The 25,651-nt window shown below is 50.4% G+C and overlaps 3 protein-coding genes across 5 annotated transcripts in view; 2 read left to right on the top strand and 1 right to left on the bottom strand.

Moving 5' to 3' along the window:
* Positions 1–5,410, top strand: part of XPO5 (exportin 5) — a 37,348-nt gene extending 31,938 nt beyond the window's left edge. For both annotated transcript variants that reach the window (XM_074949048.1, XM_074949049.1), the window contains exons 28-33: positions 474–539; positions 1,210–1,292; positions 2,165–2,272; positions 2,484–2,621; positions 2,817–2,981; positions 3,620–5,410. In XM_074949048.1, the coding sequence (XP_074805149.1) occupies positions 474–539; positions 1,210–1,292; positions 2,165–2,272; positions 2,484–2,621; positions 2,817–2,981; positions 3,620–3,763 (704 nt within the window). In that variant the 3' untranslated portion in view covers positions 3,764–5,410. The remainder of the gene's footprint in view (positions 1–473; positions 540–1,209; positions 1,293–2,164; positions 2,273–2,483; positions 2,622–2,816; positions 2,982–3,619) is intronic.
* Positions 5,411–7,058: 1,648 nt separating this feature from the next.
* Positions 7,059–13,952, bottom strand: POLR1C (RNA polymerase I and III subunit C). Its single transcript, XM_074949044.1, has 9 exons — positions 13,592–13,952; positions 13,356–13,427; positions 12,956–13,063; positions 11,999–12,131; positions 11,706–11,825; positions 11,261–11,413; positions 10,618–10,767; positions 9,945–10,061; positions 7,059–8,784 (listed from the first exon to the last, which is right to left on the bottom strand). Exons 1-9 carry the CDS (start codon positions 13,817–13,819, stop codon positions 8,666–8,668), a joined length of 1,200 nt encoding a protein of 399 aa, XP_074805145.1. The 5' UTR covers positions 13,820–13,952; the 3' UTR covers positions 7,059–8,665.
* YIPF3 (Yip1 domain family member 3) lies at positions 13,752–25,105 on the top strand. 2 transcript variants are annotated; one of them, XM_074949047.1, is made up of 9 exons: positions 13,752–14,081; positions 14,525–14,731; positions 15,100–15,206; positions 16,154–16,199; positions 17,055–17,147; positions 18,312–18,443; positions 19,051–19,164; positions 19,733–19,856; positions 21,290–25,104. In XM_074949047.1, exons 2-9 carry the CDS (start codon positions 14,549–14,551, stop codon positions 21,409–21,411), a joined length of 921 nt encoding a protein of 306 aa, XP_074805148.1. In that variant the 5' UTR covers positions 13,752–14,081; positions 14,525–14,548; the 3' UTR covers positions 21,412–25,104. The 2 variants fall into 2 exon arrangements, with proteins under 2 accessions (XP_074805148.1, XP_074805146.1); XM_074949045.1 differs by lacking the exon at positions 13,752–14,081 and adding an exon at positions 14,109–14,255 and having other exon boundaries at positions 21,290–25,105.
* The last annotated feature ends 546 nt before the right edge of the window (positions 25,106–25,651 follow it).

The following is a 25,651-nucleotide window of genomic DNA, read 5'->3' as shown; positions in this document are numbered from 1 at the left end:
TTGAAATGCAGAGACTTAGTCAATATTTATAACTTCAGATACAAACTTGATACATGCATACAAATAGGATACTCATATTCAGCAAATCATAACCTTTCCAATGACCTCTCACATGACGTATCTTCTGTAAAATACATCATAACTCTATCTTAATCCTATCACAGTAATATCACTATGAAGCATATGGGGTGCAGTGTCACAATCCCCCTCTCCAGTCTGGTACTGCAGCGGGTTTGAGGATGAAGATGCTGTGATGAAGACACTTGAACTTTCTGCCCCTTAGCCCAGTCTTTGGCCTCACTTCCTGGCTCTAATGTTGCATTTGGCATTCCTCAGCCGTTGTGCAAGGAACAAAGTTTGGGGCGTGTTGGGGGAGAACAAAGCAGCAGGGTCCCATGAGAGTGACAGGATGATCCGTGTAGGCTCTGTGCTGATATCTCCCCCGCCCTCCTGACCTGTTCTTGTCTTTGCAGCTGTTTGCTGTGTTTCAAAGAAAGGCGCCGCTGAGCATAACAGCTCTACTGCTGCAGATGGAGACGGTGAGTACGTTGCCTTGCTGTATCCGCTCACCACTGCCGTGCATACAGACAGACCCTTCCCATCTTTAGGCTGGCCTTTCAGAGAGACTGTGGCTTTCATTTGAGGCTCTGTACAGTGTCTGATCAGGGTCTCCAGCTGTGCCCCGGTGGAGCTCCTCTCTAGGGCTCAGGAGCCCAGTCTGAGCCTCATGAGTCAGAGCTACCCATACTGACTTTGCAGGTAACTCTGCAGGAACCCAAGCGCTGGGGAAGTGTCTGTGATTCTTTGTCCTGTGATGCTGAGGCTTCCTCCTCTTAATCCCCTCTCAGCCGGATCTTACTTCTAGGATACAAGATGCCTTTTCCACCCCAGCATATGAAGCAAGCCACCTGCTCCAACCGGTGTTCTCCAGGTCTTGTTGGCATGAATGGGACAGTGGAAGTTGACCCCAATGAACTGAGCTGGGGTGTCTGGTGAGAGAGGTTATCTGCATGGCCTCCATCCTAGCTGGGTGAGCCATAGCTAGGGGGATGCTCTCACCCACACAGGCTCGCTTGGAGGTGTTTCTCTGGTGGGCTGAGGTGTCGACTCCAGAGTGTCAACAAACTCTAGAACTAGAGTGAGCCTTGCTAGTGTAGCCCTTCCCAAGGGAAGATGGTGTTCACGCAGCTGCTTTTTCTCTGCTTGTAGATGATGAGATGATGTCCACAGACGTGACCCCACCTTCCAGTGCAGAGCTAACTGAGCTGGGCAAGTGTTTGATGAAGCAGGAGGTAAGAGAGTGGAGATGCTGGCGGCCTCTCCCGCTTTCTGTACCTCTTGTACTTTACTGTAGTCTGTCCATGCTCCCAGTGCAGCTGTCTAGTCTGTGTATCCCCTGAAACAAGAGCCCCCTGTAACAGAGGGAAAGTCTGTTTTAAGGGCCTCACCAATCATCCTGGAAAGTGCTAAAGGGGGAGGAGAGAATAAGGATTCAGGCTTCTAGTGCATTGCAATCTGAGTTGATGTATGGTCCATGCTAGGAGTAAGTCCTTTCCTGTAGTGTTGCCTGCCTGGCCCTGCCCCCTTTTCTGGGCCTTGCCTTTCAAGAAGAACTACTTGGAGCAGCTGATTCTTCTGTAACATCTGCCCAAATTAGCAGTTTTTGCTCAGGTCGGAGCAGAGGTGGGGGTGCTGGGAATTCTCTGCCCTGAGGCACTGGCCCAATCCACTTTACTCTCCTCCCCACACTCAAACTCCTCCTCAGATATGCCCCAGAGTTCTTTGCACCGACTCCAAAGTAGCAGCTAGTGTGAGTTCTTGGAGTGTTCTGGTGTTTGTTCCTGCCCACTTGCAACTGCCTGACACCTTGCTTCAGCAGAGACTGGCAAATAGGAGCAGACCCAGACTCTGTGGCACCTGCAGGCTGACCAGGTACATGCTGACCCTCTCTCATGCACAGAGTGGAATGCAGTGTTGCCTTTGGGGATAGTCAGGGACCTCAGCATGCTTCTTGCCTTTTGTTGGAGCATTAAGTAGGGTGCCTCTGTTAGGAAGATATCCCACCTGGGATCCTGTGAATGCACCCCCATCAGGAACAAACCCTTCAGCCAAGCTGAGAAGTGTTTCCACTGATTCGTTCTTTCCTCTGCCTTCCCCTTTCCAGGATGTCTGCACTGCTCTGCTGATCACAGCCTACAGATCCCTCTCCTGGAAGGACACCCTGTCCTGCCAAAGAACCACCACTCAGCTTTGCTGGCCGCTGCTCAAACAGGTACTTTCCCTACAAGGGACCATTGGTGGAGGGGGCAGAAATGGAGGCTCTGGGTACTGGTGGTTCCTTCCCTTCTGACCCCCTAACCTTCATGGACAGACTCTGACTTTGGTCTGTATGGGAGCTAGATGTTTCCTTCGAATGGACTGTCTGGAGCAGGCCTGGCTCGTGTTAGTATCTTGGTTCCATGCTGCTGTTGTCTCTCCCCTAGGTGCTCACAGGGAACCTGCTCCCTGATGCAGTGACCTGGTTCTTCACCGGCGTGCTGAAAGGGTTGCAGACACACGGACAGCATGACGGCTGCATGGCAGCTCTTGTCCACCTGGCTTTCCAGATCTATGAGGCTTTGGTAAGGAGCTATGGGGAAAAAAGGGGGAATCTTTATGGTGCCAGGTTTGATAGATAGTAATGAATGAACTAGTCCCAGGCCTAAGTGAGGAAGTGGTGGAGGAGGTAGTAGCCCCCTTCCTCTGTGCCATCAGGGGAAGGTGGAGGCTTCTGTGGTAGAACTTCTGTTGATTGGTCTCTTCCCTTCTCCCTGTAGCGCCCCCGCTATGCTGAGCTGAAGGCAGTGATGGAACAGATCCCAGAAATCCAGAAGGAATCGTTGGAGCAGTTTGACTCCAAGCTTCTCAACCCAACTCTGCTGAAAGTGGCAGACAAGCGCCGGAAGGACAACTTCAAACGCCTCATTGCAGGCTGCATCGGGGTAGGCAACCGCTGAGCCCAGAGCAAACCTGTTTCCTCCCTGTGGACTGGGCTCCTGAGTCCTGCAGAAACGGCCCTAGTCAGCCTGCGTCTCCCCTCAGCCCCTTTCCCTTGTCCAGCTCTCTGGTGCTGCTGGAGTGTGGCTGCAGCACATCCTTCATAGTGTTTGTGCTGCTCTGGCTCTCTTCAGCCCTGGCCTGGGTGAGATGGTAACTGAGCACTCAGGGCACCTTGTGGGAGCTCTCCTAGCTGAAGGGCTGCTGGCTCGCTGTGTACAGGGCTCCTGCAGAGAAGGTGTAAGCACCACTGGGCAGGGCCCACGGGTGGGTACAGAGCTTTAACCAGGACAGCACCATTGGGTTAAGAAACATTGGGCTCCTATTGACTATGTGGTCACAGTCAGGACCCCATTGTGGCAGTGTCACCTCCATTGGCATGTACTGCAGATGCCAGGCTACTCTCCTGGACACAGAAAAGATGGGGGACATGAACTGGAGCAAAGCATAGCACCTGAGCTGGGTAATGACTGCCGTAGAACCGGAGAATGCCTGAGACACACTTAGGTGACAGATTTTCCTTTGGCGGAGTGGGTCTGCAGGTGCAGTGACTAACCTAGGCCTGTCCCTCTATCCCCTGCAGAAGCCTCTGGGAGAACAGTTCCGCAAAGAGGTTCACATCCGGAACCTCCCATCTCTCTTCAAAAAGGTGAAGCCATCACTGGAGACAGACGTACTGGAGAACAACGAGGATGGAGAAGGCCTCACTGCACTCTTCGAGCCCTGAGCTGGGGCACCTCAGCCACCCCCATCCTCACTTCATATTTTCTGTCTCCTCTTGTAGTCACCACATTAGATTCCTCTTATCACTGCTCCATGTGCATTTGCCTAAACAGAGCCCCCACTGGTCTCATCCCCATACCTTTCCTGTGCAGGGATGCGCCCTGAGTTCGGACTTGATACAGCCTGTCAAGCTTTCCCTAATTTTCCTGTCGGATTTGCAGCTTTAGGCCTCAGCTTGTGTGCAAGATGAGAGCTGAGCACAAAGACTCCACTAGGTAGAGCCTAGTTATTTTGCAGCCTTGGGTCACTCGAACCCCACCTGCTTCTGGGCTAGTCCCTCAGGAGTTAGGTTTAACAGGAGAGGCAGAATGGTATCCCAGCGAGGATGGCACTCCCCAGCCTCACTCTGAAGGGAGGGAGCCAGGCTTCACCTGGGACGCATCACACTCCTGTTGTGCCCACCACTGGCTGTCCCCATCTGGTATCATCTTCAGTGTGACGACAGCAGAGGGCTTGTTTTCTGGTGAATCTCTTTCCCTCTTGGACTACTTGAAAGCAGCCCTAGTTTTCTCAGCTGTGATTGCTTTCCTGGCTGGAGGCTGCATGCTTGGGAGTGATACAGTGCCCTAGAATCTCCCGGAGTCAGTGTTCTCAGTCTGATTTTTAAAACACTGCTCCTCTCTGGAAGGAGACAGACGTCGTCGTATGTGTGCTCAGTAGATCTTACTCCACAAGGAACCAAATGGAAAGCTGGCTTAGCCTTATGCTAGTTTCTATCAAAAGCCCCTCAGGGCTGGGGCAGGAATGTCATGCAGCATTTCCTGTGGACTGGAAAATGACAGGTGCAGAGTGTGGAAAATCTGGACCAGTATGCCAAGAGCCTGTAAACCCTGAAGGGGATCAGCCCTCAGTGTTGCGCGGGGATGACAGTGGGCCTGCATTCTGCTTTAGGGATATGCAATCTCCAGCATCACCGTTCTTCCTGAAATCTTGACCTGCTGTAGCCAGGGTTGAGGAAGATGGGGGTTAAATCCCTGATCTACCATTTTAGCAGAATAAGGAAATGGGGCCTGAGCTTTGAACCCTTCTGTGCCCTGTTCTGGTGGCAGTGAGGGTGGTTTAGAGTTTGTTACTTGAGGATCAAGTGTTGTGGCAGGAGTTGGGCTTTGTAATGCAAATTGTATGGTGGGGGAAGGTCTTTATCCAAAACGAGCTTTTATGGTTTGCCATCCAGGGGACTGCAAAAGAACAGAGAACTGAAACCAATGAGAAGTGTATTGGCTAGGCTGGGTCCTGGACGAGGGGCAGAACAGAAATCTTAGAATAGGGCTGGAGAGAACAGCAGGCTTCGGGAACACAGCGTGACCATCCCTGTGGCCTGAGCCCACTCATCCTATTGCCCTTGTTACACAGTCCCTTCCACCCTTTGCCTCATAATCTTTTTACTTACTCCTGAGCTGAAGTGGCTCCTGGCCTCAGCAGAGGCTGGTTGTATTTATTGTGTTGTGGTATTTTTAACATTGTGACTTCATGCTACAAACAAAGATTTTTTTTTAATGGTTTTTAGAGCCTTCTTTTGTAGGAATATTAAATGCGAAGCTGTCTCTGGATTGGTTGTTAAACCTCTGAATGTCAATAAAGGTATTTCGGTTTCATACACAAGGTATCATGTCTGTCTTTATTCCGTGGTGGTCTCTTGTCCAGTTGATGGTGAGGCTTCCACACTGCGTATTTCTCCTCCCAACACCCATTTTTCACTCCAGTGGCAAAAGTGTTTCAGACTCACAGCACTGAGGTTAATGTACTCTCCGGGCTGACTTGCATCATTAGCCATACATTTAGGTGAAGAGCAACTCAGAAGCTTAAGAACTGTAGTCTACGTTAAAGGTATCTAATTAAGGGGAAGGTATACATGACCTTTCAAGACCAACGGCTGCAGTTAAAGCCAGGGGAAAAGAACAACTACAGTTGCACCTAAACAAAATACTATCTCTCATTCATGTAACCACTGCAACCTAACTCTGCCTCCGTTGGCATACAAGAATGTATCACCGTCGTGAAACAAAGCAGTGCCTGGGATGGTTCATTTGTCCTTTGGAAGTGACTCCTGATACTGAGCTATGGAAGCTAATTTCCATGGGGTGAGGTGGTCTAGCCCACCCTTTTTCAAAGTTTGAGTTGCAGCATGTCAGGCACTGGATTGCTCTGGTCCACACCGCTGCCCAGGATGTTAGAAGTCCTGTCAGCTAAGGCAGGCTAGTGCCTACCTTCTCCGACACTGCGCTGCACCCCGCAGCAGGGCCATGGGGATCTGTGCGCTGCCCCCACCCCAAGCCACCAGCTCCACACTCCCAGCCAATGGGAGCAGGGTAGTGCCTGCAAGCCAGAGCTGTGTGGAGCTACTTGTACACCTCCACCTAGCAGCCAGACCTGCTGCTGGCCCCTTCAGGCGCAGCGCAGTCTCTGGTGCCAGGACAGACAGGAAGTCTGTCTCTGCACCCCGGCTGCACCGCCAACCGGGAGCCACCAGAGGTAAGTCCAGGCCCCAATCCCCAGCCCTGAGCGCCCCCCCCCCGCCACCTGGAACCTCTTCCTGCACCCCAAACCTCTCAGCCACACCCCAGCCTAGACCCCCCTCCTGCACCCTGAACCCTTCATTCCCAGCCTGCAGCTCTCACTCCCATACCCCAACCTACTGACCCAGCCCTGAGCCCCTCCCACACCACAAACCCCTCATCCCCAGCACCATTGGATCACAAGCATCAACAATTTTCTTCAACTGGGTCCCCAGAAAAAAGTTTGAAAACCACTTGTCTAGCCTGTGACCTGCATGAGGTCAGATTATATGATCACAGTGGTTCCTTCTGGCCTTAAAAGTCTATTAAAATTGGAAGTGAAAATAAGACTGACTAGAGAGGGGACATATCATCTGCCACTGCTGTTACTTAATTACACAGTAGGAATTCCCTCTTTTTAACTCCAAAATTAAAAAAAAAAAAACTTATAGCCTGTATCTGGATGTTAATCATTAAAGTGGCAAATATGAAGTGGGCTGTTCCCATAAGATGTTGGTTTAAGTGATATGAAAGTAGATCCAGGAATGAATGAATCTTGCAAACATTTGGCTTTTGTACTAGTTTTATTAAGTGCAGCTGTGGGATTAGACAGATGTCAATTCATTTACTCTGAGGGGCAGAATGAAGGGTGTGATGATTATTTGAGTCAGTATCTTATTTTGAGAGATAAGATCCCTAACTTACCTTTCAAGGTTTGGTAAAATGCTTAAATTACATACATGGACCCAGTCTTTCTTCCAGCTTTTATACTTTGCCTCAGATTTTCCTCAGTTTAACACTCTTAATCTGGGATTGGAGAACAGAGGCATATGGGAGAGGGGAGCTCTCTCTCCCACCCTTGTTCCCTTCTAAGAGCTAAAGGGTCACTTTTTGGTATGCAAACTGCTGGCCTGATTGACTTCACTTGGTAGAAAAGTTCTTTCCACAGATAATTATTTTGCTAAACAACAGGGTTACATTTTGGAGTCTGTCTCTGCAAGGAAGAGGGCAAGAGCCTTTTTTTTTTTTTTAAATGGAAATACAGGGCTCCAGCAGTCACCAGATGCCCTGTATTAAGCTCCTACTATGATAGCATGTTACTGTTTCTAAAGTTAAGTGAAATCTCATTTTAATCCCCTAAAGTTTTTTTTTCCCTAGGTGGGAAAAATTGGGCAGCCTTATTTTTAGGGTAGCGGGATACAGATATTCCTTTATTTTTGGTCACCTACTGGAGCCCATAAATAAAGATTAATAATACTTAGTTGCAACCTAAGAAGCAAGCTGCTTGTGTATAGTGAACAGGCTCAGAGCCAGGGCAGCACTCCCTCTCCACTGTGATCCTTATTTGAATATTATACTTTCCCTCTTACTAGTGTCATTAGTTGTGATGAAATCTGCAGTCATACAGATCACATGCCTACATTTAGCAAGGTGGGACTCCATACGAATAGGCTAGCATCCTCTTCTAAAACTTTCTGCGGCTAGGCTTATATTAGGCCTAGAGCTGACTAAGAACGTTGAAAATCCAATTTTATTCTTCATGATTTGCACTGCTTGACGAAGAGCACATGCTCCTGTATAAGCAGTACTGCTTTAACTTTCACAGAGCAGACCCCCTCTTAACAGAGATGGTCTTAGCACCTCTCTTCCCTTCGGTGATCAAATATCCATTTTAGCAAATACAGCAATTGCTAACCCTGAAGGGAAAAAAGGGAAAGTGGCATTTTAGCCTCTCAACACTAGAGCCCAGCTTTCAAAGCACCAGCTCAAGGGTTGCAGCACTAGCATTGTTACTGTTAATGAATTAAGTGGTGACTCTTTCCACTTACCCCCCTCAAAAAATCAAGCCACCCCCAAGCTAAATTTATTTAATGAAGTCTGACAGTTAAAACAGCCTCTACTTTATTAACAATTCCACACAATCTGCCTTTGGCTGAAGCTGGGTCTTCTCCTTAGCAAGGCTTCAGTTAGAAGATCTAGGGCCTTTAGTAAAGCCCAGTGGCCAGTACAAGCCTCTGTTGTGCCTTACTGGCCATCCTCTGCAGGTGCTGCACACCATTAGAAAATGAGTCATAAGACTTTCCTAGGCTCCTGCTAGTGCATATACACAGCTGGAAGTGGAGGTGCTATCAGTCCTGAAACTGTTAACAGCACACCTTCATTCCTAGTGTGTCCACCTGCTTGCTTACATACAGTATGGGGGACAGGTGATGGATGGATCCATTGCTTGGTAACACAGAAGGTACCCTTCCTGTTTACATAGGCTTGCGGGCTGGAAACAATCCCTGCAGATGAAGAGCCCAGGCCAATAGAATCAGTCTCTGCTTCTCAAACATGAGGCCCTGAACTGCTCAGTCCATGTGGTTGGAGTCCAGCTCATCCAGGAACCGTCGACATTTCCCTATCAGCACTTTGATGGCTTCGCTCACCAGCACATCTGGGGGCAGGACACCTGTAGACTCCACTGAGACTAAGGAAACAGACAAGGGTCAGCCCAGCTACTACCCAACATCAGATCCGCCATGTTAATTAACGACTTGGATAATGGAATGGAGAGTATGTTTAGAAAATTTGCAGATGACACCGGCGGAGGGGCTTTAAGCACTCTGGAGGACAGGATTGAAATTCAATCAAGATAAGTGCAAAATACTACACTTAAGAAGGAAAAAATCAACTGCACAACTACAAAATGGGGAATAATGGCTAGGTGGTAGTACCACTGAAAAGGATGAGGGTTTAAAGTGGATCACAAATTCACAACTTGTGAACAGGGCTAACATTCTGGGGTGTATTAGCAGGAATAGCCCAAGAGAGGAGGTAACTGTGAGGCCTCGGTTGCAGTACGGTGTCTGATTTCAGGCACCACACTTCAGGAAAGATGTGGAGAAAATGGAGAGTCCGGAGGAGAGTTACAAAAATAAGAGGTTCAGAAAACATTGACCCATGAGGAAAGGTTAAAACTGGTCTTGTTTAGTCTTAAGAAAAGAAGACTGGGGGGGGGGAGAGGAGGACGGACCCTGACAACAGTCCTCAGAGATGTTAAGTGCTGTTATAAAAACAAGGATCAGTTCTCCACATCCACTGAAGGTAGGACAAGAAGTAATGGGCTTAATTTGCAGCAAGAGATTTAGGTTAGATATAGTTAGAAAGTTTCTCCTAATAAGTGTACTTAAGCTCTGGAATAAGCTTCCAAGGGAGGCTGTGGAAATTAAGAACAGGATGAACAAACACTGCCAGGGATGGTCTAGCTTTCCTTAGTCCTGCCTCAGCGTAAAGGGCTGGACTTGATCACTTCTCAAGGTCCATTCCCCTTCTACGATTCTATGCTCCCTGCCACTCTGCCTACCTGTGGCTACAAGCAGACAGTGACCTGCATACAGTGACAAGTTAAGCCAATGTGGGCAACAGTTCAGACACTGCAGGGTTTGCTTCGTACAGGGAGAAGTAAATGTGAATGTCTCCTGCCCCAAAGCCAAGCCCCCCAGGGGCACCGACTGTAACATGAATGTATGAAAGGGTGGATCTTCTGCAGACAATGAAGAGGCTTAAAATAGCGTGATGACAAGTTTCTGAAGGGTGAGAAGCCAAGAAATGGGCTGAAGTATCCAGCAGAAGAGGAGGATTACTTACAGATGTAGTGATCTCGCACTCGTGCCAGGCGCACAAGGTTTTTCAGATCATCGTGCCGAAAGATCTCCCGGCTAAATGTGTCCATCCGAGCATTGGCCACTCTTGCCACCTTCTTCCCTGCAGGAGATAGGGACAAATACATACCCCCTCTCCATACTAGTGGACCAGCGATCTATTTCCTTCCAGCACTGCACCCAAAACATGCAATTCTCCCCACCAGGAAAAGGCATTGAAATCCTACACAAAAAACTGCCTTACTTCCAAAACAAACTTCAGCAAGGCATAAGCCCGAATAGGTAGCTCCAGCTCAAAAAGATAATGGGCATCCTGTCCAACATTAGGCACAGTTCCACCTGAGGCCTCAAGACTGCTGGGAATGGCAAACTCACAGCCCACAGTTAGAACAAAGCCTTATGGACAACTGAGCAGCACCTGCAGCTGTAAAGAGCAATAGAAGAGCTAAGTGGACAGGCATATCCTACCCTGGCATCTCAGGGAGAGATCACCTTTTTACACATGACAAACCCATTCATTTGTAGAGCCCAAACCCAGAATCGAGATTCCGGATTGAGGGCCATTGGGGAAGTAGGCTCTGTTTGTACAATGCCTGGCTCTAGACTGTACTCAGTCATCTCTGCAAATGCAGAGTCCCTGGGGTAGAGGTGAAAGGTACCTTTGATGTTCTGAATCTCAATAACTCCAGGGGAGAAGCACTTTTTCAGCGTCTCAGCTGCCTCCCCCTCAATGGGCTGCAGCAGAGTGATGTCAGGCAGCAGCCGGTAACTAGCTGTGGCCACTGGAGAAAACTTGGCATGGTCTTTACCTGAGGGAAAAGAGAGAAGAAGGCAGGAGCACGTTGCAGCAACTCAGAGAGGGCAAGATCCCCCAGGGCTGCCATTACCATGGCTCTTCCCAGCTCAATTTACCCCAAGCAGGCCCTTCAGAATGGTACTGTCAGAAGTAACAAGACATCACAACCCAGTCTGACACTGCTGCTTTGTGTGGCCAGGATGGATGCCCAATTTAGTTTCTGGATGATGTGGTGCTCATCCTAGGTCCGCCTTGGGCTTTATTAAGGACACACAGAACCCACCTCCATTCAGAGTGCCCACTAATCCCTCATTAGAGAAGGTTAAGCTCTGAACTGCTCCTTAATGCCTGAAATTTAAGACAAAAAAGCTGAGAGCCAAGCCACACTCAAGGCCCCACAGATCAGGGAAAAATCCCTATGACCTCATGCCCACTACACACACCATACCCCACCTGAAAGACCCACGCTTTTCATTTCGCTGCCCCACTGAGCACCCTTGACTCACCTATGCCTTTGACACAGTGCATGAGCACATCAATTTCCTGGCCAGGCCGCAACTGGGCAATAAGGATGTCATCATGAACAGGCCGCAAATCTGCATCTGGGAACAGGTCTGCTTGATTTCCCAGGGGCACCCACGTGATGTGTTTGCTGTACACTGTGGAGAGACGTACGACAGGTATCAGGCCAAGCTGCCTCAGCACTTAGAGAGATGAGACAACACTTATACAAGAGGCTGCTGATCCCAGCAGGGCAGGGAAAATACAACCATGACGATTGGACCTTGCAAAAAGCAAGTTTCATAGAGGGAAGGGATCAGTTTTCTTCATGCCAGGGGGAGGGGAAGAGAGGAGTTCTCTTTCTGGTTGAGGTAGAGCTCACTGGGGTCAACAAAGCCCCTATCCTCTTGGGGAAGGGGAGAGTTTACTTCCAGAGCAGGAAAGTTTTACCTTTGTGATTAATGTAGAGCTCATTGGGGTCAGATGACTCCTTGACTGCGCAAGGGTTCCGGCTGCATTTGATTTTCAGCTGGAACTGCAGCGTGTCAATTTCTGTGCCTTCCTCATCACCTAAAAAGGGATAGGGAAAGCAGAATAAGTCCTGCCTGGGCCATCTCCCCATTGACGAGATTCCCACTCCCTCCTGGAATAGCAGATTTACTCAATCCATCTGGCACTGGTTTCACTTCAGAGCAGCCTCCAATATTTCCATTTATCATAGGATCCCCTGCACAGACTCTCACCTTGATTCTTATATTCAAAGAGGCGTGGGTCAGCTCGGATGGGAACGAGGCCCAAGCGATGGGCCAGGATCTCATCCTGCACAATGGATGTGTTGTTGTACACAAAGACCTTCTCTACAGCCATCGTCGGCACCTGAGGGAGAAGGAGACAGAGCAAATCAGGCAGGCAGTACCCCAGCCATGCACTATTTGCATTCCCTAATACCCAGCCAGAAGTTCTCTTACTCCACCCCCACCGTCTTTGGGGTTTGATTAACTCTTGCTCTTCACGGACACCATTACCAAAGGAGGGATCTAGACGAGGATCCTGTATCTTCTCTCTGCTCCTCACTTGAGTGTTACCATTGATTTTAATAGGATTTGCATTACCCCATATGAGCAGTTGTAGAACTTGGCCCTATGCTGGGGGGACAGATCTGAGCATAGGATCGGGGGGGTGGGGGGGGAGCTGTTTAACAGCTACTAGCAGCTGGACTACACTTAACCCAGAAATGCAACAGCTTTTGCTGGTGGTCTCTTATATGCCCTCTAAGCTCTCCTAGCTTACAGAAGGACTGTTTGCCTCTCTCAGGGGCAGAGACTATGCATTGTGAGCTCGGCAGTCCATGGAATATCCTCACTGCACTTCAAGCCTATTCTCCACCCCACTGAGTTTGGGGCTTCTGTCTTCTCTACACCCCTCAGTCACAATCTCGCCTTTCCCAAAAGTTGGGTCTCACTTCCCGACAGTCCTAGGAGGTAGAGCCCCAGCCGGCCTCCCTTGAGACTTCTTTACCAGTCAACACAATGTAGGTTCTGGACAAAGAACGAGAAGATTGGGATAAATTTTTGTCCATCCCAAAGCAGCTCAACTTTAGCCAGGACTAGCAGTGAGAAATAGATATGACAGGATTTCACAGGACCAGCAGCTGGGTCAGACAGTCCTGGTGTGAAGGTCCAGAAGCCCCTGCTAGGTACCTCAGCGAGCAGGATACGCCGGAAGGCATTGGCGATGGCTGCGTCGATCCCCACCATGTCGAACTCCAGCGTGCTCTCGTCCATGTGGATCACGTCCACCCGGAAATTCTGCAGGGCAGACGCAAGGGAGCAGAGTCACTGGGGGTCCCCAGTTCCCGGGAGGGGAGGGGGGGTGAGGTGCGGCTGGGCCGTGCTAGCTGCCGCCAGGTGACCAGGCAGCCTAGGGCCTGTCCCTTAGCCAGGCCCTGCATAGCCAGGCCCTGCATAGCCAGGCCACCCGCCACAGGGCTGCAGAGACCAGCCACGGGAGACCCCAATCCCCCTCCCCCGCTCTGCTCTCAGGGCCCCGCTCCCTTCACCCACCCCCCTCCCCCACTCAGGGGCCCCAGCGGCTTCTCACCTTCTCGAACTCGGCCTGGTCCCAAGCGTCGTCGTACCCGGGGTAGTTGCCGGGGAAGTCCGTGGTGTGCACCTGGAGGGAAGCAGAGAGCTCGGTGCTGGGGGGACCCGGGGCCGGGGCCGGGGCCGGACCCGGGGCCGGGGCCCCTCGTGCCCGCCCCCAACCGCCGCCTGCGCGCTAGGCCCCGCCCCTTTCCCCACGCCCGGGAGTGACGTCCCCCCCCCCAACTCACTCACGTTGCGGACACCGAACTCCCCAAGTATCACACGGCTCCGCATCTCCTCCACACCGCCGCGCGCCGCCATGCCCCGCTCGCATCCCCGGGCACGCGACGCAGCGACAAGGGTACTCGCCACTGCGCAGGCGCATGAGCACGTCCCCGCCTCTCCGTCACGTGATACGGCCCCTGCCTTTTCTTCCCCTTTGACGGCGCTGGTGTAGGGCACCGGCTTGGTCTTCACCATATTGGGTGTGGCGCTGTCCTAGGAAACAGCCACTGCTACTCCCACGTAGTTGTCGGTGTTAGCAGCTGGGCTGGGTGCGCGCTGTCCGGATGGTAGGGCACAGCGCCGACCCTTCTCCTAGAGGTGCCCTTCTTCACGCTCGCTCTTTCTGCCACAACCAACATGGCGTCGCGGCCAGGCCGCTGTTACGAAAAGTCGCGAGAGTAAAGGAGCTTCCACGTCCTCGGCTAGAGCGGCTGACGTCCGTGTCCGTCACCTCCGGGTCTGTGGTGGAGACGCGGCTTCCCCGAGCCCCTGCGGCGCGGCGCGGAGCGGCCGGGGGCTCCTGTCCCCCCAGCCAAGGGGGATGATGTCGGGGCCGGCGGGGGCAGGCGGCGGCGGCGGCGGGAGGAGCGGGGCCGGCGCGGAGTGGGGCGGCTTCGAGGACACGCTGCAGGTACGGGCCGCGGGGCCGGCCTGGGGGAGCCGCTGCGGGGCGCCCAGGGCTAGTGGCGGGGGGAGGCGGCCTGGCCGGCCCGTGCAGCCCCGCAGCGGTCAGCCCCTGCGGGGGCCCCCCTTGCGCTGCCCCTCGGGCGGCGGCACCAGCCCGGGCCCGGCGGCGGCACCTGCTCTGGCTGCGGGACCGGAGCGCTGGGACGGGGTCTCCCCTGGCCCGAGCCTCGGCTCTGCTGAGCCTGGCTCACTGTCCGTCTGCCCTGGGCGCAGGGGGGAGGCTCCGCCGTGATCGACATGGAGAACATGGACGACACGTCTGGCTCCAGCTTCGAGGACATGGGCGAGATGCACCAACGCATGAAGGAGGAGGAGGAGGAGGACGTGGATGCCGAAGCTGCTGCGGCAGACGAGGAGGATGGAGAGTTTCTGGGCATGAAGGGTTTTAAGGGACAGCTGGGCCGACAAGTAGCTGACCAGGTGAGCAGAGTGCTGCAAGGATGGGGCCCTGGCTATGTTACCTTCATGCGCTGGCTCTGACTGTGGTGGGTGCCAGATCCCATCTCGGGGCCAGGTAGCCCTTTCCCAATTGACCCTGTTCTCTCCTGGCCTCTATTCCCCATCTCCTTGAGGGTTTCCCAGTGCTCCAACCTGAGTCCCATTGTGGCCTTGATGTCCTTTGTCCTACTTCCTCCCAGGCTTTGGGTGGGATGCTGATCTCTCTGAAGATGTTTCTGTTTCCTCCTGGTTATTTAGCCACCTGGTGCTTTGGTTCTAGGGGAATCTGCTCAGAGCAGCATTGCAGAAGGAGTGTTCAGTCTGCTACAGTTGCCCATTTCTCTCCCCAGATGTGGCAGGCAGGTAAGAGACAAGCCTCGAAGGCCTTCAGTCTCTATGCCAACATAGATATTCTCAGACCCTACTTTGATGTGGAGCCCATCCAAGTTCGGAACAGGTGAGCAAACTGGGCAGAGGGGCAAATGATTCAGGTCATGCAGGCTTCTCACCTGCTTTTGAGCAGCTGTATGCACTGCTGTGGCCCATACACCAGGTGCTTTAGAAGGGCTGCCCCATGATAATGGACCAGGGACACATAGTAGAAGTGCCACTGAACAGGGCAGAAGAGCCATGCCATAAAATGAGGAGCATCTTCCACGCTATTTCTTGTATAATGAAGGCCTGGATCGCTACTAATTAGTCCACTTCTGCTTATGGGCTTTTTATGGAGAAAGCTTTTGGGGGGAAAGTGCTCCAGGATACTCAAAGTACTTCTCCCTCTTTATCCCTAAAGAGTTACATCAATACATCCCCTAACTGAGTTGGATGTTGTTTCATTTGAAGCCTGTTGGTGCCATTCTGTGTACAAGACACAGGGTTTGTGGAGCTGAGCCCAGCAGCTCCTTTAGCCTTTCATTGTTGCTAATCTCTCAACCTGTGTGGGGAAAGCGCAGAGGCCTACTAAACCTCCATCTGTCCCACACAACGTTTGTTTCCACAGGTGCAAAGCTTTGGTTGTCTCCTCTATGATAGCCTCTCTACAGTTCCCACTTTCCCATGGTGCCACCCTGCCCTCAGGACACCAGGCAAGAGTTTTTTTCAAAAATCTGCTTGTGCACAGAGGGCTAGGATTGCAATACAGATCCTTTCCTTCTAGGGCACTGTTTCCAGTCTGGTCCCCGGTTGCTATTGGGATTGGCTGGCTCTGTTGGGGGTCAGAGGGAAAGAGAGATGGAGCCTTACATCACTAGAGCACTGGTTCCAATATGGCCCCAGGTCACGGGGTTACACTGGCTCAGGAGATCAGGGAATGGAATACAGCATCTCTCACTTCTCAGGTTTCTTGTTAATTTTTTAATTGTCTTCCTTGCTCTTGACATCCTCCTGCGCTTTTGTGCGGTGCAGATTGCTGGAGTCCATGATCCCCATGAAGATGATTAATTTTCCCCAGGTGAGTTCCCTTGTGATGAACTAGGCTCTGTATCCTGAGTGAATGGGCTTCAGAGGCATTGGAGCGCTTAATCAGATGTTTGGGAGATGAGTGTGTTAGAAATGCCTATCAGTACTCTGCACACCTTTGCCTGAGGGGGTTTCAGCAGTTGTGACCGACAGCAAGGAGACCATAAGGCTGGCCCTTTTAAGGCAGTGCTGCCCTTTATGCCTCTCTCAGAGCTAGCACAATCGCACAGCACCTACTCACTTCCACCCCCAAGTCCAGTGCTCTCCAAAGCTGTCAGTTTGCTAAGTAATAAGCCTGTCAGCAAAGTGCTGCTGACACAGTGCTACAGACACTTTTGTTCACTCTCTCACTAATTGTACTGGAGCTGACTATGGCCTGAGAGCAGGAAACTCTGGGCTCTGACACAGACTCCTTTTGTGGCCTTGTGTTTTGCCTCCCTCCCCCTCCCCCCCCCAAAATAGGGCTCTATGGATGAATTTGTTAAAGCACTTTGACATGCATGTGTAAGGGTGATTGTGTATGCGTTGTGTGGGACAGAAGTTCTTGTATGGTCCCTCAACCAGATTTCCTGGTTAATTCCCATTAAACCACATCCCCCTACTCCCATGCAGTGGGACCCTAGCTCCTGATCTGACTCCTCAGCATCTCAGTTAAGCTTCCTCCTTAACTCTTACTCGTATGATCAGTTCTCTTTGGTTCCTATCACCAGCCTTTGCTGTAATTGCTCAGGTCAGTAAGTGACCAGAGTATGAGCTAGGACTAGGGCACTTCCCATATAGCCTGGAGGTGGTCTGGCTTCCTGCAGCACTAACCAAACCCCCCTCCCTTCTCTGTCTCCCCTTGTAGAAGATTGCAGGTGAGCTCTACGGCCCCCTCATGCTGGTCTTCACATTGGTGGCCATCCTGTTGCATGGGATGAAGACCTCAGACACCATCATTGTAAGGGAACATTTCAGTTTCAAGCCAGGGTTTGCACCAGGCTTTGAGCTGCTGTTGGTTACACAGGGTGCTTCTGTTTTGAGAGTGACTTAGAAATGCGTTGGTGAAAGGGACCTGGGTGTGTGGTAGGGCCTATTGTTCTGGGGCTGGCAGGGTCAGAAGAATCCAATGCTCTGCTGTCTGGGAAGCTCAGAAAGAGCCTACTGCAGTGGATGGACCAGTGCAGGGGTGTAGTGCTGCTTAAGCAGTCCAGAGAGGTGCTCCGGCACCTGAAATCCAGGACAGGATGGTCAGGAGCGAGAGGAGCTGCCCTAGCCTGGGAGAGGAGTGGAGTGCTGTGCCGGGGGTTCCCAGTGAGTGGCCAGAAAGGTCCAGGGGTGAGTTGTGAGTGGGGATGTTGTGGGATTGGGACTGGTGGAGTTCGGGGGGCCAGGATATTGAGATGAGTGGGGGCTGTGACCAGTGGGGCTGAGGTGTTGGACACTGCTGGGAGTGGGATGTATGGTCAGGGCTGCTGGGATGTGTGTGGGGGCTGTCAGGATAAGTTGGGGCTGGTGGAAAACCATTGCCATTAACTGATCAGCCAGTTAAATTGGGTTTATGGAGCAGTCCAATAAACATAGCTGGAGAATACCAGTGAGCGTTGCCTTAATTTGACATTTGTAGAGATTATTAATGTTGTAAAAACAGTATCCTACTTGTGCCGCCAGTGGGCTTTTTGACTAAGCATATGTGTGCTTTGGATGTGCCTTGCTACTTAGCTTTTATACACCAAACTGTAAACTGAGTTGGGTATGTTTTATGTTGATATGATACATGTATTTATTAGTAAGGTCTGAAGTCTCAATTGCTGTTATGCAGCTTTTCAGTTAAATGTACTGGTAAAAGTTAGATGTTGGATATGGGGGCTTTTTTATGGTGATGTCACACACACTCATGCGTGATAGAATTACCAACTTGAGATCACTTCTGCAGGCCTCCTGCACTATACAATTAGCACTGCATCACTGGTCCATCCCCCCTGGATGCTGCTAGCCAAGCATTAGGTAAACATCTACCAAAGGCAAGGGGAAATCTGCTGAGGGTGGGTAGTGGTTGGTTGGTAACTGTTCTGTGTGTGGTGTCTTCTCTGCCATCCTCTTCACCTTCTTGCGCTCTCTGCAGAGGGAAGGCACACTGATGGGCACAGCAATTGGCACGTGCTTCGGTTACTGGCTGGGCGTCTCCTCCTTCATCTATTTCCTGGCATACCTGTGCAATGCCCAGATCACCATGGTGCAGATGCTGTCACTGCTGGTATGTTCAGAGCGGGGTTCCCAGGGTGCAGGGTAGCTGCACAGAGCTCCACCAGGGGATGGAGGATGGGAATGTAGCCCTTGCATCATGGTAAACTGATGGTTTCTATTTGTGGCCGTACTGTATACATATGAACAATCCCTTGGGGCAAGGCAGGAATTTACTTTGAGTGTCAAGCTGCTATCCCTGCTGGGGACCCCTCTCCTGGGACAAGGGGAGGGGACAGTTGCTCCAGACTGACAGCTTGTTTCTTTCCCTGATTTCAATGCCCAGCTGTGAAACTGGGAGATCCCATTTGCCTCTAGACATAAGTTAGTTTCCTTCATCTGCCACAGCCAGGCCCTGTGGTATCTAAGTCCACAGTAGGGCCTACTGCCAGACCCACCTCCAGCAGGCCCTGGCATTCTGGGGCAGGAAGCCATACCTCCAGCCATCACAGTAGCCACAGCTGGTTGTGTGATAGTTGGCTGCTGCACCTCTCTGGCGTACATGCACCTAGTGAAGCTTTGGTGTGCTCAGAGTAAGCTGCTACTTTTCATGTCCAGTGCACATTATGTGCCTCCATGTGGGGCTGCCACTCTTACCATACATTTTCTGTTCCTTTCAGGGCTATGGTCTCTTTGGACACTGCATCACCCTCTTTGTTACCTATAACATCCACTTCCACTCCCTCTTCTATATCTTCTGGCTGGTGATTGGCGGCCTCTCCACACTACGAATGGTAAGGGATGGGCAGCCCAGCAGGGGCTCTCTGCTAAGCAGGCTTGTCAGCTGTAATTTTGCAGAGATACACCTTTGATGTCACTCCTCCCTCCCCTGAGGTTAGTGGCTAAAGTCTGGGTCTCGCTAGGCTACGGGGAGCCCCACTGCAGGTGAACTAGAGGAGACAGCAGTGTGATGTGCTTTCAGCTCTGCAGGACTGGCAGTAATTCCCGTCACAACTGAGTGGGATGTCATGGGAAGCAGCCTGACTCCCCTTGTAGTGGGCAGCATGATGGGGAGTCCTGGAGGTCCATACCCATTCCCACAAAGAGTATTCCGTTAGCACTGACAGGAGGTGACTGCTCACTGAACATGGTACCTTCTAACCCTTACCAACTTCCTCTGGCTAGACCCAAGAGCTCTGTCTAGGGATATTGGAGGCCTGATTGCAGCAGGGATCTGCCTGAAGAGGGGGTGAGGGATCAGCAAGCTCTTGCAGCTTGGCCCATCTCCCATGTGCATCTCCTGCTCAAGATTCTGAAGTCAGAGGTGGGGCCTTGTCTGTCTAACCTGGGTCTCTTTCCTAGGTTGCTGTGCTGGTGTCACGCACAGTAGGACATACCCAGCGGCTCATCCTGTGTGGAACCCTGGCTGCTCTGCACATGCTTTTCCTCCTCTATCTGCACTTTGCCTATCACAAGGTGGTGGAAGGTAAGAGAAGGCAACACCTGCTTAGGCTTGGGGTTATTGACTGGGCATCCTGGGGCCCTGCTTTCTGTTCTTCCCAAGCTGTAGCACAGTTCTGGGTCAGGTAACACAGGAATTGCCATATGTGATCAGATGTGAGATCCATCTACTCTAGTATCCTGTCTGTCAGTGGCCAGTACCAGATGCTTCAGAGGCAGGTCTAATGTGGTATAATCTGCTGCCTGCGTTCGGTCTCATTCGAATAGCTACAGCCTGGCATAAGCCTTGAAGCACAAGAATTGATAGCCCTTCCAAAGTGTTAGTGTATGTGTTAACTGTGGATATTCTTGTAATCCCTATAAATGTCCAGTTCCTCTTTGAATCTTGCTAAATTCTTAGTTTCACTTACTGCCTGTGGCAGGGATTTCCAAGGTCTAATTATGCATTGTATGAAAAAAGTATGTTTATCTACTTTGAATGTAACATCCCTTGTTCTTGTGTTATGAGGCAGGGAGAATTCCCTTGTTTAGACCATCCATTATATATAATCTCCTCTCTGACTGTAAACAAGGCCAGTCTCTTCAAATGAGTTTTTCCAGGTCCCTAATCATTCTTCCCACCCTTCTCTAAACCCCCTTCAATATCCTGTTTGAGATAGGGTGACCAGAACTACATGCAGTATTCCAGACGCGGCCCCACCCTTGATATTTATAGAATGGCTTAACGTTTTTTGGAAGTCAGCACTGCCCTGTCATGGATCCATTCTCTCTGCTGGAGCAAGGGCTCTAAGTCCACAGTGTGAGACTCATCTGCTGGGAAGAACATCTTCCAAAGGATTGCCCTAGAAATCACTTGCTTTAAAGGGTTACAGGCAGGGCCTGGGGCACAGGTCCTCAGTCTGTACTTGTATTCCCTGCCACGCCAGGTCCATATTTGTACTGCAGAGAGATACAAATGTCTCACAGCCCTTGCCAGCTGCAGCTCCCGCTGTAAATATTTTATGAATAACTAAGGATGAAAAACAGGAGATCTGTGGGACTGTCCTGAGGGACAACTGGACAGGTGCTGAAGTCAAATGGAGAGAGGGCTCCCTCAAGCTGAGGTTACCTAGGAGTATCTCAGGGGAGCATGTGACACTGCAGTGGTCCCCCAGAGAGGATGATGGCTGACGGTCTCAGGGTGAGGGGCTCTGTATTCCACTCTTCAGATACACAGCCACCCTACCCTACTGCAGAGGTGACAGGCTCTGCTCAGTGCAGCTGTTTGGCCACGTGCACACAGGGCTCGTTCTGGAAGTATTACTGCTTGTATGAACCTAAAAGCTACCTGTCCTGAGACCCCAGCCTCCAGCATACATGTGCAATGCCTCTGAGCATGTGCCCTGTCTGCCTGGCCAGAGTGGAATAGAAACACTCTTCCCTTAGTGTCTAACTCTCACTTCTTACCCTCCTCCACAGGTATCCTGGACACGTTAGAAGGACCCAACGTCCCCCCCTTTCAGAGAGTTGCCAGAGACATCCCCGTTGTTTCCTCTGTTGTACTGAACACAACAGCCAAAGCCATCGCGCTGACCCTGTAGCCTCATGGACTTTGACTTGCTGCCCTCACCTCTGCTGGGGCCATTAGGTCATAACCACCTGCTGTTACCTGGGGAAAGGACAAAAGAGCAGGACTTGGTTTCTCTGCACCTCTTTTGGGGAGCTGAGTGCAGGGCTCCCCCTTGTGTCTCAAAGGAACTCAGCTCTTCCCAGCCTGCATCTGTGCTGGTCAGAGCTGTCCTCTCAGCCTCCTGCACACTTAGCTGGGATTTTATAGCTGCTGTTCCCACCCCAACCCTTTTGCTTGTCTTGTAACTACCAGCCTATGTGCTCTGCTCCCCTTCTGAAGAGGGAGGAATTAAATGGATGTTGGTGCTGAGTGATGCCTTATGTTAGAACCTGCTCATACAGGGGAGAGAAGGAAGAGTTTTGTTGGGTCCCATCTAATCTTTCCCTCTCCCCTCCCAGAGCTGAACAGGATTATGCATTGCAGCCTGTTCCCTGGGCCTTTATCTGGTGCATTTTTAAAAGTCCTGTGAGGGGGCTTCCCTTGAGCAATTATTCAGTAACTCAAAAGGCCCTTCAACATTAGCAAAGGTGCCCTGAGAATCTGCTGGAACATTGCACTGCTTAACTGAGCCCCCTTCCTCCTTAGCATTCCCCACAAACAATTCCTCTCCATTTCCAATAGGTGCAGGCTTATCTCACCCTGCTTCCCCTCTTGTTGCTATATGTCATAGCCAGACTGACCAAGCTGTTTCAGTCTTGGTCATGGAACTCAGTCCCTCCACCTCCATGATCGCGCTGTTGCTCTTCTGATACCTCCCCCTGCTTTATTGTTCCATGGGACAGGGGTTCCCCCACCCATCCCACCAGCAACTGCATTACTTGAGCCTGCTCATAGCAGTTGGCAGAGGTGCTTATTTACCTTCTTCTAGATAAACCTACTGTAGGATGGTGCACAATTGCCTAGAAAACCACACTCCGTTATCAGTGGCTCACAATCAAGCTGGTGGGGCATCTCAAGTGGGGTCCTGCAAGGATCAGTCCTGCACCTTGTTCTATTAAATATCTTCATAAATGATTTGGATAATGGCATGGAGAGTACACTTAAAGTTTTCTGATGATACCAAACTGGGAGGGGTTGCAAGCAGTTTAGAGGACAAGATCAGCATTCAAAGTGATTTTGACAGGAGAAATAATCTGAATTAGGGACAAATGCAGAGTACTACAATTAGGAAGGACTAATCAGTTGCACAAATACAAAATGGGAAAGGACAGCCTAGGAAGGAGTACTGTAGAAAAGGGTCTGGGCATTATAGGAAATCAAACTAAATGAATCAGTTTAACATGGTTGCAAAAAAAATTTTAAAAAAAATCTGGGATGTGTTAACAGGAGTGTTTAAGCTTCCACTCAGTACTGATAATACTCCAGTTGAGGCCTTGTATCCAGTTCTGGGCATTACACTTTGGGAATGTGGACAAACTGGAGAAAGTCCAGAGGAGATCAACAAAAGTGATTGATGGTCTAGACAATGATTTATGAGGAAAGATTGAAAAAAAAAAATTTGGTTTGTTTAGTCTGTAGTAGACTGAGGAGGGACATAAGCCTTCAAGTATGGAAAAGGTTGTTATAAAGGAAAGTGATCTCCTTAACCACTGAGGACAGGATAAGAAGCAAGGGGCTTAAATTGCAACAAGGGAGATTTAGGTTAGACTTTAGGAAAAACTTTCTACTGTAATGGTAGTTAAGTAGTGGAACAAATTACCTATGGAGGTTGTGGAATCCCAGTCACTGGAAATGTTAAAGAACAGGTTAGACAAACAACTGTCAGGGATGGTTGAGAGAATAATTCCTGCCTCTGTGCAGGGGACTGGACTAAATGACATATCAAGGTCCCTTCCAGTCCTGCATTTCTATGATTCCTGGCAGTAAATGCAAATCTCTTACTCTGCCTGTCTCCTAGCTGTGGACATTGGTTTTCATGTCTGGTGTAGTGGAGGGGCTTCCTGCTCCCCAGCACACTCCATGAATTGTTTGCCCTCAGCTGTCCAACCTCTTAGTCTGACGCTCAAATACTGTTTCCCAGAAGTGTTTTTAAGCAGATTCTCTGGCCTTCTCCACTCCATTTGGACCACTCAGGTAACACCAGGGGAGCAGAAAACATCTATTAGTCCCCTGCAGGGGATTCGCCCATGCGGTAGGAGGTGTGGGGAGAGAAAGAGAGGGAAGAAGAGTCTCCACAGTGCATTATAGCAGATGTATTCAGCTCATAGGCCTTCTGCTGCAGGGGCTATGGCAGGGTGCAGATGAGCAGTTCAAACTAGCCCTAGCTACTGGCTTGTCTTCTGGCAGCCATAGCCAGCTAGTGCAAATGAGAGCAGCCTCCAAGCTATTCCAACCTGTACCAAGGCAACAAGTAGATAGCTCTCAGCTTTCCCCCTCCCCCAAAGGCTGGGCTAGGTTGCTTTCTGTAGCAGAGGACCCATATTTCATAGAATCTCCCCTAGCTGTGGGTAGAATCAAGCACCTAACTATACATTGCTACCATGAAAGACAGTGATTAGACAACAGGCCAGGGAAAGTATGGGAATTACTCTAGTGTGGTGGTTACAGCACTCACCTAGGACTGGGGAGACCCTGTCCCAGTGTTTCTGAAAAAAAATGAAATAGCTTCAGCAGGAATGTCAGAGGCAGTCATCTTGTAGCACCCCCTTGCAGCTGGGTGTGTCTGTGCCCCAGATCTGCCTCATTTCTACCCCCTCTCCCTGAGCAGGAACTGCACAAGTTTCACTGTTACTCCCGGGCTTGGTTTGTTTATTGGCACACATGTAACTTTCTTATTCCCACATTAATGGAAAGTCCAAACTCCCAACTGTCCAGCCAAAGTAACATTCCCTTTGGGACTTCTGCCAGGCCTAGGTGCCTCTTTCATAGACTGTTTTAAGTACACTCCCAAGCCAAATCAATAAATCACCGATCCTCTTTAAATGTGCCCTTCCTCAAACTCCTCTCCGAGACATCCATATGTACAGTCCTAAGAAAAATCAATAAACCATACATCCAGTCTCCCTTTATCAAGTGATACTTCCTAGGGCTCTCCTTGGCCACAGGTTCCTTTCCAGAGCTCATAATTACCTGTCTTCCTCAGCCCAGGGTACCATCCTGCCATCTTCCTCAAGGCCCATCTTGTTGGTACTTCCTTTCCTTTCCTTCTTCCTAAGAACTATCTGACTTTATATAGGGTAGAGGTGCCCACTATTAACCTTATTAGGAGGTACTTAACTGGCCACAGCGGGACTGGGTCTACTCCCTGTTAAGGGGCTAGCCCCAACTATGACAAGGAGAGATGGAGAAAGTGCTGCATCAGACTGTCCCGTAGCCTGATGGCTAGGGACTGCTCCTGTGATGTGGAAGAACTCAGTTCAAACCCCTTCTCCACAGCAGGCAGAGAGCAAAACTGAACCAGGATTTTCCCCAACTCAGGAGAGGGCCCTAATGACTGGACTAGAGGTTATAAGGGAGACTTTTTCCTTCCTCCCACCAGGCCGTTTTGTGACTCTAGCCTCCCTTGCCTTTGTTGAAATGCAGAACTTTGAGTTGGGTCAAAATTAAAGGTTTTGATATTTCTGAAACATTTTGATTTTTTTGGTTTTGGTTGAAACTATTTGCTGAACTCACATTTCATGATGAACAAACTCGCACTTTTTGACAAATAAACTATTTGACAAACAATTTTTGCTCAGCTCTGCTGCTTAGTCACCTGTCTCTTTGTGCCACTTGGTAACTTTCCACTCTCCAAACCCTCTCCCTGCAGACCAATGTGCTCAAACTAATTTCCCAACCCTCAGACATCCTCCTTAGCAAAATTATTGTGTGATCCGAGTACAGTCATTAAGGTCAGCTTTCTTTTGTGCCCAGTCTTAGGAAGACATGAGACAGCCTTTACCAACAGAGATGGAATCCATGCATGCACAGACAGAGGGGCATTCATGATCTAGCAGTTTTCATAGTAACAACTTCATAATGTCAACCAGAATTCCTAAATTGTACATAGGTTCCCCAATTCATCACAGGCTCCTACCCAGGGATACAGGTACATTCCCACAACGCACATACCCTGCAATGTAAGTTCCTCCCCAGAATTGCCTATCTGGCTTCCCTTCTCAGGGCAGCTTATTTGGGCTTATCATCATCCAGATTGACCCAATCAGGATCACTTTGGGGGCAGTGTCTAGAGTCAGGTACTCTGAGTTGCTTACTTTGGTCCTCTGTCCTCT

The sequence above is a fragment of the Natator depressus genome, chromosome 3 (assembly GCF_965152275.1).
Source record: "Natator depressus isolate rNatDep1 chromosome 3, rNatDep2.hap1, whole genome shotgun sequence".
In the NCBI taxonomy this organism is placed as follows: domain Eukaryota; kingdom Metazoa; phylum Chordata; order Testudines; family Cheloniidae; genus Natator; species Natator depressus.
The sequence above is the reverse complement of the archived record's forward strand: the minus strand, read 5'-3'. Positions and strand labels throughout refer to the sequence as shown.

Coding starts and splice junctions, on each gene's coding strand:
- POLR1C (XM_074949044.1), bottom strand. CDS start 13,819: ATGGTGAAGACCAAGCCGGTGCCCTACACCAGCGCCGTCAAAGGGGAA. Junction 10,768..11,260: donor GCACTGTGTCAAAGGCATAG/GTGAGTCAAGGG, acceptor CTTTTCCCTCAG/GTAAAGACCATGCCAAGTTT. Junction 8,785..9,944: donor AGTGCGAGATCACTACATCT/GTAAGTAATCCT, acceptor CTGTTTCCTTAG/TCTCAGTGGAGTCTACAGGT.
- YIPF3 (XM_074949045.1), top strand. CDS start 14,166: ATGATGTCGGGGCCGGCGGGGGCAGGCGGCGGCGGCGGCGGGAGGAGC. Junction 14,732..15,099: donor GCCGACAAGTAGCTGACCAG/GTGAGCAGAGTG, acceptor TTCTCTCCCCAG/ATGTGGCAGGCAGGTAAGAG. Junction 15,207..16,153: donor CCCATCCAAGTTCGGAACAG/GTGAGCAAACTG, acceptor TGTGCGGTGCAG/ATTGCTGGAGTCCATGATCC.